This window comes from Gopherus evgoodei, chromosome 17 (assembly GCF_007399415.2).
Source record: "Gopherus evgoodei ecotype Sinaloan lineage chromosome 17, rGopEvg1_v1.p, whole genome shotgun sequence".
NCBI classification, from domain to species: domain Eukaryota; kingdom Metazoa; phylum Chordata; order Testudines; family Testudinidae; genus Gopherus; species Gopherus evgoodei.
This window is the reverse complement of record NC_044338.1, coordinates 17,916,089-17,934,871: the sequence shown is the minus strand read 5'-3', so window position 1 is coordinate 17,934,871 and position 18,783 is coordinate 17,916,089. Positions and strand designations below refer to the sequence as shown.

The 18,783-nt window shown below is 44.1% G+C and overlaps 1 protein-coding gene across 3 annotated transcripts in view; it reads right to left on the bottom strand.

The window, feature by feature from the left end:
- COL26A1 (collagen type XXVI alpha 1 chain) overlaps positions 1-18,783 on the bottom strand; it is a 216,864-nt gene that overhangs the window by 160,469 nt on the left and 37,612 nt on the right. For 2 of the 3 annotated variants that reach the window (XM_030536947.1, XM_030536949.1), the window contains exon 3: positions 7,125-7,228. In XM_030536947.1, the coding sequence (XP_030392807.1) occupies positions 7,125-7,228 (104 nt within the window). The remainder of the gene's footprint in view (positions 1-7,124; positions 7,229-18,783) is intronic. The other variant, XM_030536948.1, reaches the window with a different exon arrangement.

Below are 18,783 nucleotides of genomic sequence, written 5' to 3'. Positions count from 1 at the left end.
GTAATCTAGTCCAACCCCCTGCTCAAAGCAGGGCCAACACCAACTAAATCATCCCAGCCAGGCCTTAAAAACCTCTAAGGAAGGAGATTCCACCACCTCCCTAGGTAACTCATTCCAGTGCTTCACCACACTCCTAGTAAAATAGTGTTTCCTAATATCCAATCTAGACCACCCCCACTGCAACTTGAGACCATTGTGCGTTGTTCTGTCATCTGCCACCACTGAGAACAGCTGAGCTCCATCCTCTTTGGCACCCCCCTTCAGATATTTGAAGACTGCTATCAAATCCCCCCCCCTCACTCTTTTCTGCAAACTAAACAAGCCCAGTTCCCTCAGCCTCTCCTCATAAGTCATGTACCCCAGCCCCCTGATCAGATAAGGTGAACATTTTTAATAGTGAGGGTAATTAACTATTAGAACCACTTATCAAATGATGTAATGGATTCTCCATCACTTGAGAAGATACGATGTTGCTCAAATAGAAGTTACGGACTTGATGCAGGAATTACTGGGTAAGCTTCTTTGGCCTGTGCTATGCAGAAAGTGAGACTAAAATCCATCTAAAAAGTCCCTGCTCACCTTAAAAATCTATGAATCATCAAAAAGACAAAAATTAGATGGAGGAAAACAAGATCAATTTTCAATGTTCCTTTTATTGGGACACAACTGTAAGTACTATGCATTTCAGTTTTGTAGGGTGTTACTCAGACACTTAGGAAAAACAGACAAGATCAATTCTCACCAGCTAAGTGAAATATTTAGAGTAATTTACAACTAAACTTACTGTAACTGAAGAAAAATCAACATTTTTATTGGTCACTTAGTCCTAGCATCCCCTCCATTTCCCTCTTGTTACTCAGCTACATGTGCTGTATGGATAATTTTGAGAAGAGGATCTTGAGTTCTCACTGTAATGGGGTCTGCTGCTCACTCTGTATATATGAAGATGTTAAATATTCCTTATAAAATATTGGTTGAGATGCTTCAGAACTTAAATGGTCCCTTCCAATGTGCTTTAAGGTCAATTAAGACACACAGGATTCTCAAAAGGATTTGTACTGCGGTAACACCTAGAAACCCCAGTCATGAACCAGGACCCTCATGGTACGATACAAACACATCAATGAAGCCCCATAACAACATCTCTGCATGGTAGGCAGATATATCATTTATTTACAGAATACACCAAGACAGTAATGTTCACTGACTCGCCTGAAGTCACATGGTGTGAAAGCAGCAAAGGTGGGAATAGAAGCCAAGGTGTTAACACTCAGTGCGCTGATTTAGCCACAAGAAAAGTCAACCTTTAACCTCCTTAGCCTACACCTTTCAACTGTTACAGGTTGTGGTGCTCATTCTGTTGGGGAAGAAAGACAAATTCGATCTCTCACACACACACACCTTTGACATCTGTTGAATTTCTCCCAATTTAGATCGGTGAATTCAAAAATCACCATCAGGTCCAGAAGTTGCAGTGTGCAACTTCCTTGATCTTGAATCAGTGTTCAGATGTCTACATCTGTGAAAGAATATCCTTGTCCTAAAGGAAGGCTTGCTTGATCCACACAGCAATTGGATTCTTTTTTATCAAACTGGGAAACAGAGTATAAGAAGTGAACAGTGACAGAATATGCAGGGCCATGCCTTTACCTAGCCACACTATTATTCTCATAGATTTTGGGTACTACTGTAAATCTTCCAAGAGCGTGAAGAAAAATGTGAAATAGCAGCAACTATATACCGCTGGCAAAAAACCTTGCCCACATTAATAGGTAAGTTAACATGGTGTATCTGATTATTTCCAAAGCACTGTGTGCTAATGGTGTGGAGAAACACAAATTGGAGCATTAGAAATATTGTCACAGGAAAGCGGCAATGTGATTCAGGCGCTAATGATGCTTACCCACATATGTTAAAGCAATTTGTGATCTGCATACACTATTAAGTAAAATACATTACATGTTGGTATAGAATTCTGGCCCGAGCTCTTACATAGCATGTTTCATCAGTAGATCTGAAAGCATCTCAGAACCTTTACTGTATTTATCCTCACAATACCTGTGAGATAGGAAAGTGCTCTTACCCCCATTTGACTGATGGGGAACTGAGGCACAGATTAAGGGATTGCCCTGGGTTCATATAAACCAAGATCTAAATTGAAGAATTAGAGAAAACCCCCAGACATAGCATTTTAAAAATTATTTGTGTTTTTACAGAAGAGATGCAAAAATGAAAATGTCGACCCCGTATCTCAAAGCTTTCTGGGAGGGAAGGAGTAATAATCCTGGTGTCCTAACCAAATTCTGCCTATGTAACTATATCCTGCCTACTTAAAATTCTCCCTCCAGTTTAATTATAAAATTGGTCTTCCCTTTCCCTAGTGAGAACCACCGTGCAACATTGCTGATGCAGATTGGTTCTCACATTCCAGCCCAGCAGTGCCTTTGTTTCAACAGTAGGTGAGTTTTCCTTTTTCTGATACACATTCAGGGAGTTGGGAGCTTACCCTCCTCAGGCTCCTTTAGAAATCCCAGGCGCACCAAACTATCCCTCACTTCCATACACCCCTCTACCATGTTCTCTGACTTCCTCTACTCCATGTTGGTTGGCTGTTTGCTCCTGGGTACTATAACACAAACACTAACAAATGTTTTGAATCCTTCACACACACAAGTCACTTTACTATTAAATTGTTATATGCTCATCTCAAGAGCATTTAAAGGAATGCAAAGAACCACAGAGAGTTAATCATCATTCAGACTATTACTGGAACCAGGATCACTGACTTCCTAATTTTTTTTTTTTTTAAATACAAAAACACAAAACAAAAAAAAGTGTTGTTTTTTTTTTTAAAAAAACATACCTTTAAAGACACAGTGTCACTTTAACAGTGGTGGATTAGTCTAGGCAGGGAGCAGTCCCAAATACTCTGTCATCACTTTGTTTGAAGGGTAAATAGTTTATTGGCTACTATCCTAAATCTGAGTTAAAAAAAACCAAAACAAAACCTATGTCAGATTTGTAAAGTAAAACAAGGTCTTCACTAGCTGGCTAATGGTAATGCAGTGCTGAGCCCCTGAATAGACCAGGGATCCTTTTCCTCTCCCAGGAGATTCTTCTTGGCTTTGAACTTTCAGCCTTCAAGGGGGGGTGGGGGAAATAGAAAAAAGCTTGAGTTGAAATGTCAGCATCATCTTGGATTCAAATCAATCAGCTTGATGCATGATTGCAATAGCTAAACCACTTCACCTCTGCACTGCCCTCTTCCATATGTTCTTTATATCAGCATTCAGCAGACTGGGTGGCTCAGTGGATTCATTTCCTGTCCTAGTGAGGGCTCCAGTTTAAAAAAAAAAAAGAAGGAAAAATAAAAATTATCCATCAACAGTTAAGCTCACTAGACTCGTCTCTGTCAAGTCTCCCTTTGTCCAATGCAGAGCAAGCGGTTTGTTGCAAGAAGCAGTTTAAGGTCTGGTGCAATCTGGGGACCCATCTAGCGAACAACCTAATCAACTAGCTGTTCAGAGATCTGCAAAAATAGTGCAGGAATTAGCTGGGCCTTTTCAAATGTTGACATGTTCTGAGGAAAAAGAGGTGGGGTGTGCATAGGGCAGCTTCCCTCTAAGGGCAGAGTGATTTAAAGAGGATAATTAAAGCAGCTGCCCCACATTCAGCAGATTAAGGAGTAAAGCAACCCACACACACACACCCCCCAGGCTCCCTAAAGCTGAGATTCTTCTTTGTCAGCTGCAATGCAAGAGTTAAATTCCAGAGATAAATTTTAATCCAAACAATCTGCAGCCATCAGCATTAAGTTGGTGCCCGCCAGCTGGTGATAGTTAAGTGGTTACTTTCTCAAACCGAACCTATTAGCTAAAGGTCAAGACACTTGGTAATACTCTACTGAGTTTAACAATTGTTCATTCCCTCAACGTGCAGTACATTACTGCAAGGGAGAGGGAGTGGGAGTGCGCTGGGGGACGACAGACGTCCAATGAGAGACGGCTGTGACAACCAGAGCACCTCAAGAAATTCAGAGTGCAGCCGAACCAGCCTTCCATCCCACACTCCCCCATCGCAAGAGAAACCCAGGCCCACCCATGGGAGAACAAGGACAAGCCATCGCTGCTCCCCCTACATGTCCTGAGTTTGTGGCAGGTGACTGTGCTGCAGACATTACTGAAGTTGGGTCCTCCCATCCTTTAAATGTTAAAGAAATAAAGACAAAATCCTTTTACAGAGGAAGCTAATAGAGATCCGTTCACCGGAGAGGACATATGGGCTCCTCCAGAAACACCACTCAGGAATCATAAAAAGCAGGATTGGCATTGTAGCTGTTTGCTGTGGATTAAGGCAGGTGTAAGAGACTGGGCTTTCTGAGCCTTGCACCGCAAAAAGTGGCCTAAAGAGAGGTCCCTAGAACATGCTGCTTCACCATCTCTCATTCTCCAAGCTGCCTCACAAATTATTTTGCTCTACCCTAATTTTCTATAGTTGTAATCAGCTCTAGGCGTGAAAAGGCAGTGCCACTTGGAAAGGAGACCGCAGCCTCCAGACACAGAAGGAAAACAAGGCTCCTCTTAAGCAAGTGGAAAGCTGGGACCATCAGTTGTGGTCACTGTTGTTCACCATCCACATTAAATAAGACCAGATGGAGCAGTACAGTGTGGTTATCTGAGGGACAGGACTTTCATATCGTGGTCAGAATGTACCTTAAAAAACAAAGCAAATTCTGCCCCCAGTTATACTCATGCAGCCACACTAACTTCTCAGCACAAAATACCTTCACAGATTTAAAGAGACAGTTAAAAAATTAAAGCAAATGAAAATTAGGAGAAGGGGAAGAACATCAAATTACTACTTTTTCAAATTGTTCTTTTATGCATGCAGTTTCCTAATCATCTTTTTTGTTCTCTGTCCCTGATTGCAGTTCCACACACACATATACCCCCATAGGAAATTGACTATATACAGGAAACTGTGAAACCGATCCTCTACCAAGTGCTGTCAAATGTACTAACCAAAAATCAAAAATACAGAGAAAGTTGCAACTGAAAGATTAGCGAGACTAACACCTAACATTACTGGAACAATAGCAGATAAAGAGAAATTAATTTAAATTGATGTCCCTTTTAGCAGATGATTGTCAGTCTTTTTCAGTACAAGCCACTTGGGTCAACACCCTTGCTAGAAAGGAAGTGGCAACTCTCAGTTCTACTGATAGGGGTTAGTTTTTCAGGAGCTGGGATTATCATTTGCTCCAGATATTTTGAAAGGAGTGTGAACATGGGGCTGCTACTGACTTTCCCCTTGTCAACACTCCAGTACACTGTGTCTAAGCCTGAAAGGGACATTCTACACTGAGAAGTGGCTACATAAAATTGTCACCTCATTCAACAGATCTACGCCCATGAATATTCAGTCTTATTCGCTGACTTTCTCAAACAAGCGTCTATGGCTTTCTACTCCCGTTAACTCTCCTGAGACAGATACAGGGATGAAATTGCTTACCCCTGTGCAGATCTACTGAGGGGCTGCTCAGCCCAATTTGAACTCTGTACCAGGCTGAACCTTCATTGCTGGGTGTGTTGCCAATAACTGGTCCTTTGCCATGTCTATCATAAACTTCCATGCCACCATTCAATGCTGTGAGTTAAACCAAGTTGACCTTTGGCCATTATTTCATGGCATTCCAGGCCTTCTCTCTGATTCATTCTCTTCAGTACCTTGCTGAAATGAGAAGCTGAGCTGCAGGGCTTGCTTTGTAGTAGCTTTACTAGGTTTAGATTTCCATGAGGTTTGGGAGGCTGCTATTTCCACAGCAACATAAAGTGACCAGCTTGGGACCACGCTCTCCGTTCACTGCAACTTTCACAGGACGATTTATAGTTTACAGATTCAGATTCACTTGAGTTGTCTGTGCTGTGCTTAATGCCATGACCTAATGGCACAAACAAGCCTGTGGCGGGACATGGTCACAGAATGCCTGGTATGAGGTAAGCTGAACGCTCCTGGATAACTCCTTGTTTGATAGTCAATGGCTCTCACACCGAGCTCAACCTTCATTATATGTCAATCCAGGGCCCAGGTTACCCCAGTCTGCCTTCCCCCACTTGTATCCATACAACATTCCTAGCAAGACTCGAGTATTGATGATCCTGTATCAGAGATACGACATGCATAAGCTCAGCACATTCATAAACCCTGGAGACTGCAGATAAACTAAAGAAAGTGAAGGAGGAAAAAAAAAATCACATCTTCAGTTGAGGTGAGAAAAAGGAAAACCTTTTCCTTTCTTCCTTTGGAAAAAAAATGGAACTCATTTTCTTGAATGTGACAGATCTGCTGTCAAATGCAGAAACTCTGAATTGTCCTGTGTATGGTATAAGCTAAAATTATCCACATGTAGCGAGGACAGGGAGTAATTTCAGTTACTAAATCTCTGGGGACACAGCTTTGTTTTGGATAGACGTAGGTCTACTTTGTAACCTTCCCAGGCTTAAATATGGGACACACAGTAATAAAGAAGCTCTAGAAGATGAATGTTTCAATTTCTTTAGCATAAACTTAATAGCCTATAAGTAGTGGTTCATGATTCAATTTCATTGAACTCAGTAAGAGATGATAATAAAATGGAGCTACATCTCAAAATACATGTGGGACGTGGGGGGAAAAGAGGCCTGCATTTAACATGAAGGACATTTCCTCTAATGAGGCATGCTTGCATGCAGGATTCATGTTTTCTGAAGGAGAGCACAATGGGAGCATCAAACCAAAAATTCATCACTGCCATCCACCAGCAGCAAACTTCCATGCCCAGGTCATGGCTGGGTTCTCTGCTACCCACTGCAGGTTTCTGAAAGCACAGTTGGCATACATGTGGCTTCCAGACTCACCTGCCATGCTCTCCTTTTAGAATTTGGCTTGCAATACAAAAATTTGTGTTTGGGTTTCGTATTAACGTTAATGGAGTTTTTTTGGAAGAGGGAAAGAAAAAAAAACACCCACATATGGTGAACTAAGGAAATGAAAAGCAACTCAGCCAAAATAAACTCACCCAAACCCAATTCCTTCTGTCTCACCAAGACTCTGTGGGAAGAGATATAGATTTCCAGTTGACTTACCTTCTTCGCAGTTACTCCCTGTGAACCCAGGACAGCACCTCCACTCCAGGGTGGTCACCGTTCGATAAGACACTTTGTACATGGGCCTGATAAGAGTCCTGTAACTAACAGAAATGAGAAGTCAGCAAACTGCCCCTCTCCATCCTGCAGAGCATCACTGCCAGTTTGACCCATTCTGTACAGAGGGCTATCCCAACAGCCAACTGCCCAACAACATACAAAGTTGCCAGGTGGGTTTGGGTGAGAGAATCGACAGGTTGTGGGTTTGATCCTGCTGTGCTTACTCACTGCTGAACTCAATGGCTTTGCTTGTGAATGGGTGCAGGATCAAGAGAAGTGCATGTGTATTTAACTCCCCATGCGCCAAACCCAGTATTTCCCAGAACTCTTCTTCCTTTTTTTTGGTAGATATTCACTAAACACAGTCCCACATATAATTACATTTCTCCATACTATAATATCAGAGGATCAGTTTGCAACAAGGGACCCCAAAGACAGGACATACAATTAGCACAACTACACACATCAAAATGAGCAAGGATCATCTTGTGGTTAGAACACCAGAATGCAATCCAGGAGATTTTGGCTCAATTCCTGGCTCTGCCATTGACTCCCTTTGTGACCTCATTTAATCTGTGCCTCAGTTTCTCTTCTGTTAAATTGAGAGAACTCCTCCTTTCTTTGTCTTATCTATAAGCAGCTCCTTAGGGCAGGTTCTCCCTCACAGCACGTAATATAACAGGGCCTTAATCTCAGTAGGGGCATCTAAGCTCTATTACAATGCAAATCATAGCGAACATATCTGGTGATAGTCTCGATTGCCTTCAGAACTAGCGATTTGCACACACCATCGCCTGACATGTGTGCAATCAGGTTATTGCCAGAGGCAAATTTATATATGCAACTACATGCAAATCCTGAGCTTATTTTTTGAAAATTTGGCCCTGGAGTAATTGTCACTCTAAGAAGTTTCAGGCGAACACGGTGGAAGGTTTTAAAACATGTGTAAAAGTTATATTCTATAAACGTGCTCTCACATGTATACTCAGATACAACGAACTGGGGTGTTGCCAGTAGGAGGAGTGACTGAAGGGGTGGGGGGAACTAAGAAACTCTGCATTGTGGCTTTATGATTCTTTTAGGGAAACTTACACCATGTGACAGACTGAAAACATACACCATTCCAGCAGGAACCGCCTGTGACTTGCAATATCTAGAAACGCCAGTAGGTGGAGCTCTGTCACCAAGCCCAGTATTACTCTAGTGTACTGCAATACCCAGGGCCCGTTACAGAGAAAGTGATTCTCAGACGAGAGGTGCCGTCTCCCTCTATTGGCATGGGCTGCCCTCTGCTGGGATGAGGGGGATCTCTGCCTTAGAACAAGAGCTGGAATTGATTAAACAGGCAGTCCGGCCTTGGAAGCAAGTCCCTTGCACTTTTGGTATGATCATGAGCATGGAAGAAAGGTGAACAAAGAAGAGCTTATGTCACCAAATGGAGCACTTAAATAAAGAGAACCAACCTTGATTCCTATAGGTCTCAGTGTTGGATCATATCAGAAAAAGTCTTGCAATACAAATGGTAAGGTTAATTTCTTAACAGCAGCCATAACGCAAGCATACCAGCAAGGGGTGGCCCCTCGTGCATCGAGCACAAGTGGGGGCCTCCGCTACTATAAGCACGTAATTGATATTGTTGGGGTGCTGATCACTGGACATGTATCTGCATGTTTTGCACCTGTTGTTTTGGCAAGGTCTGATGTTGCTTGGCATTGGTGTGTCCTAGGTTGTGGGGAGCTTGCTTCTGATGATGAGCTTGGAAACCCCCTCCAACCACATGCCCCTAGATGTCATCATATTTATGCCGATTGACCACTCTGGAGACGGACAAGTTTTCTCCATTTATCCAGAGGGCAGGCACAGCATCAGCAGCAGTGGCGCAAGCTCCCTCACAACATGCCACAACCCTGACCTGGAAGAATAATTCAGTCTCCCTGGACCAGTCAGTCAGCACCGAGGCCAAGGAATTGCCAGCAAGCTTGTCACCTATGAGGAGACATTTCTCTACTCAGAGCTGAACAGAGCCAAGTCACTTCACCTAGTTCTTCGTACTTCTACAGCGCTTCCCATCCACATGTATCAAAGAACCTGGAGATCAATAAGGAGATAAGCCTCTCACCAAGCCTAACCTATAGATAGGCCTGCAGTCCTATTTTACAGATGGCAAAATTAAGGCACAGCAACATTAAATGCCTTGTTAAGAGTCTCATATAACATCTTTTGCAGAGTCAGGAACAGAACCGAGGCCTCCTGACTCAGAGTCCTGTACTGGCAGCCCAAAGCCCATCTTGCCTGGCTTAAGCCCTCAACCAGCAGTCAGAAGATCACGACTTTGTCACTAACAACTCAGCTGTATTTGACCTGGAGATGAAAGCCTCTGTCCCATTATCAGTGCCCAGAGCCAGCTCATCTCCAACTACAGAACAATTTCAAATCGTGGTTCTTGTCAACACCAAGACGTTAAAACTCTCTCAAACTTCATTATGAAGTGCAGAGAATGGCTTAAGCCAGGCTGGAATCTTAGCAGTCACCACAGTACTCAGAAATTAGCTGTAGGTTTACTCCTCAAAGCAAGAGGAGTCAGGTACTTCTTGGGACATGACCAATTTGGGGTTCAGTTTGCATTACCATGCATTCTGAATTTCCTGGAAGAAATCAGATGCTCATGGCACTATCCAGTTTCTTGCTAGCAAGCCTTGGACTGATGGGAGACCTCAGTTTGGTCTGACTTTGGACAATGTCACAGGACAACATGGCAACTTCATCACATGACACTGCATCAGAGCCTGATGTACCACACAACGTGATGTTATATCACTACGTCACAAGATGGTAAAGACTATAGAAGTGGCTAGAGTAATGAAATGAGAGGGCTGTGGACCCATTGTCAGAGTACTTTCATAGAATATCAGGGTTGGAAGAGACCTCAGGAGGTCATCTAGTCCAACCCCTTGCTCAAAGCAGGACCAATCCCAATGAAATCATCCCAGCTGGGGCTTTGTCAAGCCTGACCTTAAAAGCCTCTAAGGAAGGATATTCCACCACCTCCCTAACGAACCCAGTCCAGTGCTTCACCACTCTCCTAGTGAAAAAGTTTTTCCTAATATCCAATCCAAACCTCCCCCGCTGCAACTTGAGACCATTACTCCTTGTTCTGTCATCAGGTACCACTAAACAGTCTAGATCCATCCTCTTTGGAACCCCCCTTCAGGTAGTTGAAAGCAGCTATCAAATCCCCCCTCATTCTTCTCTTCTGCAGAGTAAACAATTCCGGTTCCCTCAGCCTTTCCTCATAGGTCATGTGCTCCAGCCCCCTAATCATTTTTGTTGCCCTCTGCTGGACTCTTTCCAATTTTTCCACATCCTTCTTGTAGTGTGGGACCCAAAACTGATTACAGTACTCCAGATGAGACCTCACCAATGCGAATAGAGGGGAATGATCATTTTACAACATGCACTAGCCAATTGACACAGAACAATAGTTTTCACTCTTGGAGGCTACTTACCAGTTGGACAAGGAGGAAAAATATTGGAGAAACATCAATTGGAGAGATGGGGGAAAGTACAATAGGGCTCAAGAGACTGGTAATTGTCTAGGGAGCATTTCCCCTCTAGCTCAGCAGTTCAATGCCAACTCAAGTCTGCCAACACAAGAGATCAAAACAGCAACATGGCACTTGACTAACTCCTTTAAGTGAAGGCTCTCAGAGCACTTTACAGATAATCAGTTGCCAAGCTTCACAACTCACCTGCAAGGGATGCAAGTAACTTATAGTAGGGTAAACAAGTTAGTGGCAGAATTTGGAAGAGAACCCCAAGACTAGCAATCCTAGCAATTGAAAGACTATGATAGACTGTGGTCTATCTAGCCCACTGTCCTGTCTCCAAGAGTGGCCAGTATCAACCTCTAACTAGTAGACCACAGCCCTTCCCAGATTGAGGTTTGGGAACCAGTGGATCTGGATACATGAGTAAGAGAATCTGAAGAGACTGTACAGAAAATGATAACCACTACACTACAGAAACTCTGATGGATTGATCATCCTCCCTGTATCCCCAACTGGCTGTGGGTTGTGAAGCTCTTAATATTAGAGGGTCAAGCTATTAAGAGGATACGAGTGGAGTATTCACACAACAGATCTCATGTCCCAGTACACGTACATTCCTCTTGCTCATAAAGAAGCGTTGCTGAGTACAACAACCAGTCATGACACAAGAAAGGGAAAGTGTGTAACTTGCTTGCATTTGATCCTCAGCAATTGGGTCAAAGAGGAGTGACTGTCTCTGCTGTGACATAAACAGAACAGCCTTTCACACACAGGAAATACCTTTCCCGTTTGTTTGGATTGATTTTTTTTTTTAAACACATATAAACAAAAAACTGTTTGTACGTAACTGGCCTAACCGGCGGGGAGCTGGAGGGAGGGGCTGGTCAAACTTGCTTCCACATCACAAGATAAGCAGTCTCTGTTAGCATTACTCTCTCAGCCATTCTGAGTCATGCCAAAGGAGAGCTCAGAAATCCTTCAAGGACTAATTCATTCATCTTCAAGTCCCAAAACTAAAAGGCTCCAATGTCACTTACTGGACAGATTCAAAGTAATGATGTGGAACTAATTTAGCTTCTCAAACTAGCTGAAAAACCAAGAAATCCAGGACTCCGTTCTCTTTAGCATTACATCTACATTGTAGTAGGGCCAACAGGTTTCAACCAGGTCAGAGCCCCATTGTGCTAAGCCCTGTACAGACTCACTGTAATTGACAGTCTCTGCCCCAAATTGCTTAGTCCCACTGGTGAAAATCCAGGGTCACTCCCATGAAGCCAGTGCAGTTTTTCTTGGTTTATACCACTTTAACCGAGGTCAGAATCTAGCCTATAACAGAATTTCAAGCAAGAACTGTGAAGAAGCTGGAAGCGTGTGAAGTAACTTGAAAACTTAAGGCTGCCAAAGCAGTTGGAGTATGGGACTGAGAGGCCAACACAATTATGATGGAGTAGATGGATGGGGATGGTTTTAGAAAGAGTCAGCCACAGGCAAGCATAACCCTTTTAAACATTGATGTGTCCCAGACTGCCAGCATTATGAAGGTGTAGCAGATATTGCATACAGAAGGGATGAGCCAAATTCTAGTGCAGCAAGTGCTGGGAGATGAAGCAGGGACCTGCCTAGCATTATTCTATTAGAGTTATTGTCGTATTCAACTGCTAACAGGTAAATTAGACCCACATAGCATTGTAAGCCATGGAGCACACCATAGCAACTTTTGCTCTTTGCCTCTCTCGACACCCTAGGGGATGATTAGGGGCAGGAGCAAGTCACTATTAGCAGGAGAAGACATTTATATCTTCAGATGGTGCCTGCTATGTCCTGGGCTCCTAGGATCCTGGGCAGGATTGAAGTGGGAGGAGAGGAATGCTCAGGGGACTACACACTGTTGCAATAAAGAGCAACACATGCTCTTGGTTAGCACATGTGCACCAGTCAGTGGCAACATGGCCACATGGTAACTGCCCCTTCTCCCTAGATTACCCTGACAAGCACTAAGTAGAAATTCTTTCCTCACTTCAACGAACCCTTCCAGCAGGCTGCTCCTCGGTGTGGTTTAAGAGCAGAGGCCTACATTTTCAGAAGAGACTAGTGATTGAAGGGGCCTGATTTTCAGAGGGGGGTGCTCTACACTTTCCAAAAAATCCAAATTCACTAGTCCCTTTTGAAAATTTAGGGCAAAAGCTACAAAGAAGAGCCAAATCTTTATCAGAGAAGGATCAATGGGGATCATGGTCAAATGCACCAGACAGCAGCACTAAAGCCAGACAGAGCGGGAAATTGGTAGATCAGTAAGGAGAACTGAGAGAATGAAAAATAAGGACCTATAGTAAAATGTCAAAAGATTCAAGTGTGACCCAACAGATTAGCTGCAAGTTCCAGTAACCAAGTATAGGGTCCGATTCTCCATGCAGTTGCATGTCTGAGAAGTCCATAGTGGATTGGGCTCAGCTCTTGGCAGAATTAGACGATCACTGAGCAATACAATAGAACCTCAGAGTCACGAACACCTCGGGAATGGAGATTGTTTGCAACTCTGTAATGTTCGTAACTCTGAACAAAACATTATGGCTACTCTTTCAAAAGTTTACAACTGAACATTGACTTAATACAGCTTTGAAATTTCATTATGGGAGAAGAAAAATGCTGCTTTCCCTTTATTTTTAGTAGTTTGTTTTTGTTTTGTTTTGTTTGGCTCTGCTGCTGCCCTATTGGGAACTGGAAGTACACAATGAGGTGTATGGTTGACTGGTCATTCGTAACTCTGGTGTTTGTAATTCTGAGGTTCTACAGTAGTTTCCAATGGAAGTTTCCCTTTGAATTTGTTTCTTTAAAACTGTTTCCCTACAGCCTCCCAGTTCAAGAAGGCAAAAAGTCAGTCAGCAATTCAAGCTCAGAAACAGGTGTTTTATGAAAGAGTCAGTAGCTTTGTAAGACCCCACCCCGTGCAGCAAGCAGATGTGCTCTGTGGGAGCTGTTGTGTTTTCCTAGTGTCCAACTTCTCCTGGGAGCATAGCAAAACTCTGGGAAACAAACACTCAAAGCAGACTGCCAATCATTCATATTTCTGAGATACGATTGGTCCATCTCATTAAGCTGCACCAGATATACATGGGAAATGATCGGCTTTCTTAGTTATAACAACTAGTGTTCAGCTAAGTATTAGAGGAAAATAAAGTCAGGGCTAAATTTTCAGATGCACCACACCCAAAAAAAAGGTTGTCCTTCAGAGCTTGGCTAGGATGACAATGGGTGGGATAGGGAAAGGAGACTGAAGAGAAAGTCATGATATTGGAAGGTCTTGTTTGGGAATGACTGGTTACCCTTCCCACAGGAGCTACCAAGCATGCGTTTAACGCTCCTCCCCCCCCCCAACCCAGACAGCCAGGATTGCCACCTGGCAGCCTGCCCTATATGAAAGATCATCAATGAGCTGCCCCCTCCCCAGACACCAGTCAAAGAGTCTGATGGTGGTTTTCACTAACGAACGTGTCAGGGGCTAGCAGGACATTTGTTTTCATCTCCTCTTCTGGAGGAACAAACCACCCCTCCACACAGCAGTCAAGCTTCACTATTCCCCTGTTTACTCCAGTTGACCTGGCACAAAGGCCAAACAATTCCAAGTCATGAAAAGCTTTAAGTCTGCTTCCTCTGGCGCTGGGCAAAACAAAGCTGGAGCTGCGAGAGGCTCTCCTGAAAGATGGGCACATGCTCTGTCTTCCCCAAAGGAGTCTAGCAAGGGCTGGATTTAACCTTCTGAGCTTGTCTGGCTTGCACCACACAGCGAAGGCCTGAGACCACGGAATGAGGATCTCTACGTTGCTGAGTCTCTGTAGGGGACCCATCTGGAGGGATTTAATATCCATTAGCCCCAGGAAAAAGGGACCAAAGCGTTCGGAGACCCAGAGAGAAAAAAAGAGTCAGCCAGCTCCCAAAATCTGCTCTTTCCCACAGCTCCTCTCTGCTCTGTAGCAAGATTCAGATTAGAATTAAACCAGAAGCAACAGTATATAGGCTTTGCTCTTCCCAGTTGTTGGCCAAAAGATCTATCCCAGTCAGACTCCAGCTCAGAACCCAAGATAATTTACTCAATTACTTGTCTACATAGTTATGTGCTTTTCACAGGTGTAACAGCTGGCCCTTTCTCTCTGACAACAGCTCGCCAGCACTGCACGTGGTAATACACAGAGACTAATTCCCCTCTGAACACACGACAGCCTGCCCCCGTCACAAACCCAAAGATACGCAGTCACATCCTGGCTTTATCACTTAGACACGCAAAGCCTTGAGCGCACTCTCTGGGGAACACTCATCCTGCTGTAACATGTACATGGAGGGGAAAGGTGGGTGTCTATTTCCAAGTATGTGACCTAACAGCCTCCCGAGTAATACTGGGACTAACACAATCAGCGTTTCCTGTCTAAAGGGACTTCAAATAGCAATTCTAAGCACTGAGTCAGTCCATAGAAGTTATTCAGTTGAACAGGCAAAGAAAGGAAATAGAGGGGTCCCCAGTTTCAGAAGAGGTAATGCCAGCTAGAGAAACATTGTTGACTGAGCATAAGCACTGAAGTATAGGTCAAATTCTTTGGTGATGTACGCCCCACAACTCTATTGATCACGTAGCAACAAATACTTGATATAGAAAATAAATGATAGATACCTAGCTGTTCTATAGCTCTTAACAGAGCGGAAAGCACTTTACAAAGGGAGGTCAGTATCCTTATCACCATTTTACAGATGGAGAAATGGAGGCACATGCTACACACCCACCCACGTATCTAAAATAGATATAGTTTTGTTATTCACCAAGATGGTGTCCCCCATTTTGGGTGGAAAAGAAGTTGCTACATTTGAAAAAAAATGCATGAGTTCAAGAATACTGAACAGCAAGAATGATCTGCATTGATCAGCAAGCTCTGGAAGTTACATTTAAAGTAAGATATTGAAGATACTGCCTATGTCTGTGGTCATGTCATGTACAATGGGACAAGCAGAATCAGGTCTAGTCTATATCTGACTAGAAGACACAGAATTATAGACTCAGAACTGGAAGGAACCTCGAGAGATCATCTAGTCCAGTTCCCAGCATTGGGGCAGGTCTAACTATTACCTAGACCCGCCTTGACAAGCTCTCATCTAACCTGTTCTTAAAAAAAACCAATAAGGAAGATTCCACAGCCTCCCTAGGTAATTTGTTCCATGGTTTAAGTACCTTAACAGTTAGGAAGTTTTTCATGATGTCAAACCTAGATCTCCCTAGCTGCTATTTAAGGCTATTACTTCTTGTCCTGTCCACAGTGGTTAAGGAAACATTTATCACCCTCCTCTTTGTAATCCTTTTTACATACTTGAGGTCTGTCATCGGCCTCCCCTCAGTCTTCTCTTCTCCAGACTAAGCACACTCAGTTTTTTCAGTCTTTATTCATAGGTCATGTTTCCTGGACCTTTGCTCTCCTCTGGACTTTTCCCAATTTCTCCACATCTTTCCAAAGTGTGGCACGCAGAACTGGACACAATACTTCAGTTGAGGCCTTACCAGTGCTGAGTAGAGTGGAAGAATTACTTCTCATATCTGGCTTGCAATACTCTTGCTAATACATCACCTAATGATGTTTGCTTTTTTCCCCCCACAACAGTATTACACCATTGACTTATTAAGTTTGTGATCCACTATAACCTCCACATCCTTTTCTGCAGTACTCCTTCACAGGCAGTCATTTCCCAGTTTGTATTTGTGCAGTTGATTATTCCCTCTTAAGTACAGTACTTTGCATTGTCTTCAGTTTGTCAAAAAACATTTTGAATTCTAATCCTGTCCTGCCAAGTATGAGCAACTCCTCCCAGCTTGGAATCATCTACAAAAAATTTTATAAGCATACTCTGCCATTATCCAAATCATTTACGAAAGTATTGAATCAAATCGGACCCACGACAGCTCCCTGCAGGACCCTGCTCAATATTGATTGTGAACCATTGATAACTAGTCTGAGTATGCTTTTCCAACCAGTGGTCCACTCGCCTCATAGTAGGTTCATCTAGGCTATATTTTTCCAGTTGGTTTATGGGAAGGCCACATGACATAGTATCAAAAAAGTCTTATTAAAGTCGAGATACATCACATCCATCACTTCCACAAGGCTTGTTACCCTGTCAAAAAAGGATATTAGGTTGGTCTGACAGGATTTGTTCTTGATATCCCACAAACCCCCTGAAGTGGTACAGAAAGGGCATCAATAGAAGTCAGTCTGAAATAATGCCCCAGCATGGCTTCACCAGACATCGTGTTGAAATCGGAGCTTCCCTGCCCCTAGGGTTGGGTGTGGTACAGGGGGGCCGAGGTAGAAGTAAAGCTCTCGTTAATGGGTTAACAGCACTTTTTTCACAAGGGCTTGGGCCCCACTGTCCTTGCTGAGTTCTAAAAAATGAGGTACTTTCATTCTGGCACTTAAATGCCCCCTGCAGTGTCAAAGGGCCCATCTTCTCAGCCTGAGCTATGCTGTCTGCTGCCATGCAGTGCTGCTGCACCTGCATTCCCCAGAAGCAGGACACCTGAGAGAGGCTGCTGCTCAGTCATTGGGGGAGGGACTAGTAGGACTAAACTGTACATTTTTGAAACATTTGCTGGGACAGTGAAGTAGCTGTCGGAAAGGCAGACTGTCCTGGCCACTGTCTAAAACCTCTCGGCTTCCCAGGTGCACTATACCCCCTGTATCTGCTGTGCACTTGACAATGATACACTGCGCTGCTCGAGAGCTAGAATGTCCCATGTATCCCTTGCTGAACGCGCAACAGCAAAACACCAGCCTCACCAGTATTCACCAAGGCCTCTGAGGTCATTTGACTTGCTCTGTGCCACTCGCCACCTTGCAAGCAGCTTGCAAGCTTTAGCAGTGGCAGTACTGTGGCATCTGTGTTTCCAGTTGAAATGAAGCACTAAATAATGAGCAGCTGCATTTGAACCAGGAGATTGCTTCCACAGGTGCTGGAATGAGGAGTGCAGCAGCACCCCTCAGCTTGAAATAGCGATAACAGCCCAAGTACATGCTTTCCGCCTTCAGCTCCCTTCCCCTCTACAAACATTGTTCTAGCACCACTGTTTGCTTCCGGTTCTTGTGAAGTTAGTGGCGAGTTCTGGAATTGAAAAGTTGGGAAACAGCCCCAAGGGACTGTGGGATAGCATTGGCCGACTCTCCAGACCCAAGTCTGGCAGTCCAGAGTTGAGCTGTATCCATACTGCAAAATGCCTGGGTTCTGAACAGGCTCAGAATCTCCCCCTTAGCAGGCCCAAATTCAGGGGGTTCTTGGCCCAAGTCTAACTATTTTCTGTGTGGCTGGAAGGGGCTTGGGCTAAAACTGGAGTCAGCACCAGGGTTTATGGTGCAGTGTAGATCTACCCCTGGAGGCCCCAACCGGGATCAGGACCCTGCAGCACTAGGCACTGCACATGCACATAGTGGTTTGGGATGGTCTCTTACTTGCAACATACACAAGACCCAGGAAGTATTATGCCATTTTACCATGGTGTATCTGAGGTTAAAGCCATTTGCCCAAGGTCACACAGGAAGTCAGTGTCAGAGCCAGGATCTTCCAAGTTTCCATCCAGTGCCTTCACCATGCGACCATCCTTCTCTATCAGCCTTTGGGCAGAGCCTGTCCTAGCTGGGGTACTGACTGCTCTGAAGTGATAAACCTAGCGCAGCCCTTGGAGCCCTAACACATGCATCACACGGGGGAGGGCCAAATGTCAGGTGCCACTGGCTTTGATGGGAGTTGCGCACAGCTGATGGGATGGCTGGACCCCAGGAAATCGTTTGCTGATGCAACCCAAACTGGTGACTTTATTCACTTCTCAAGAGAGATGCATGGGATATTAATGGATATGCACATCAAGTGCACCCACCAGGCCCATCTGCCCTTTGGTGTCACAACATCTAGGCACCCACAGTGACATGCATAAGATGCGGATGGCAAGGGAGAAAGGTTATAGCAGAGCTCTGCAGAGAGAAAAGCCAACAGCAAAGACAGCACCAAAGCAATGTAGGCCTCCA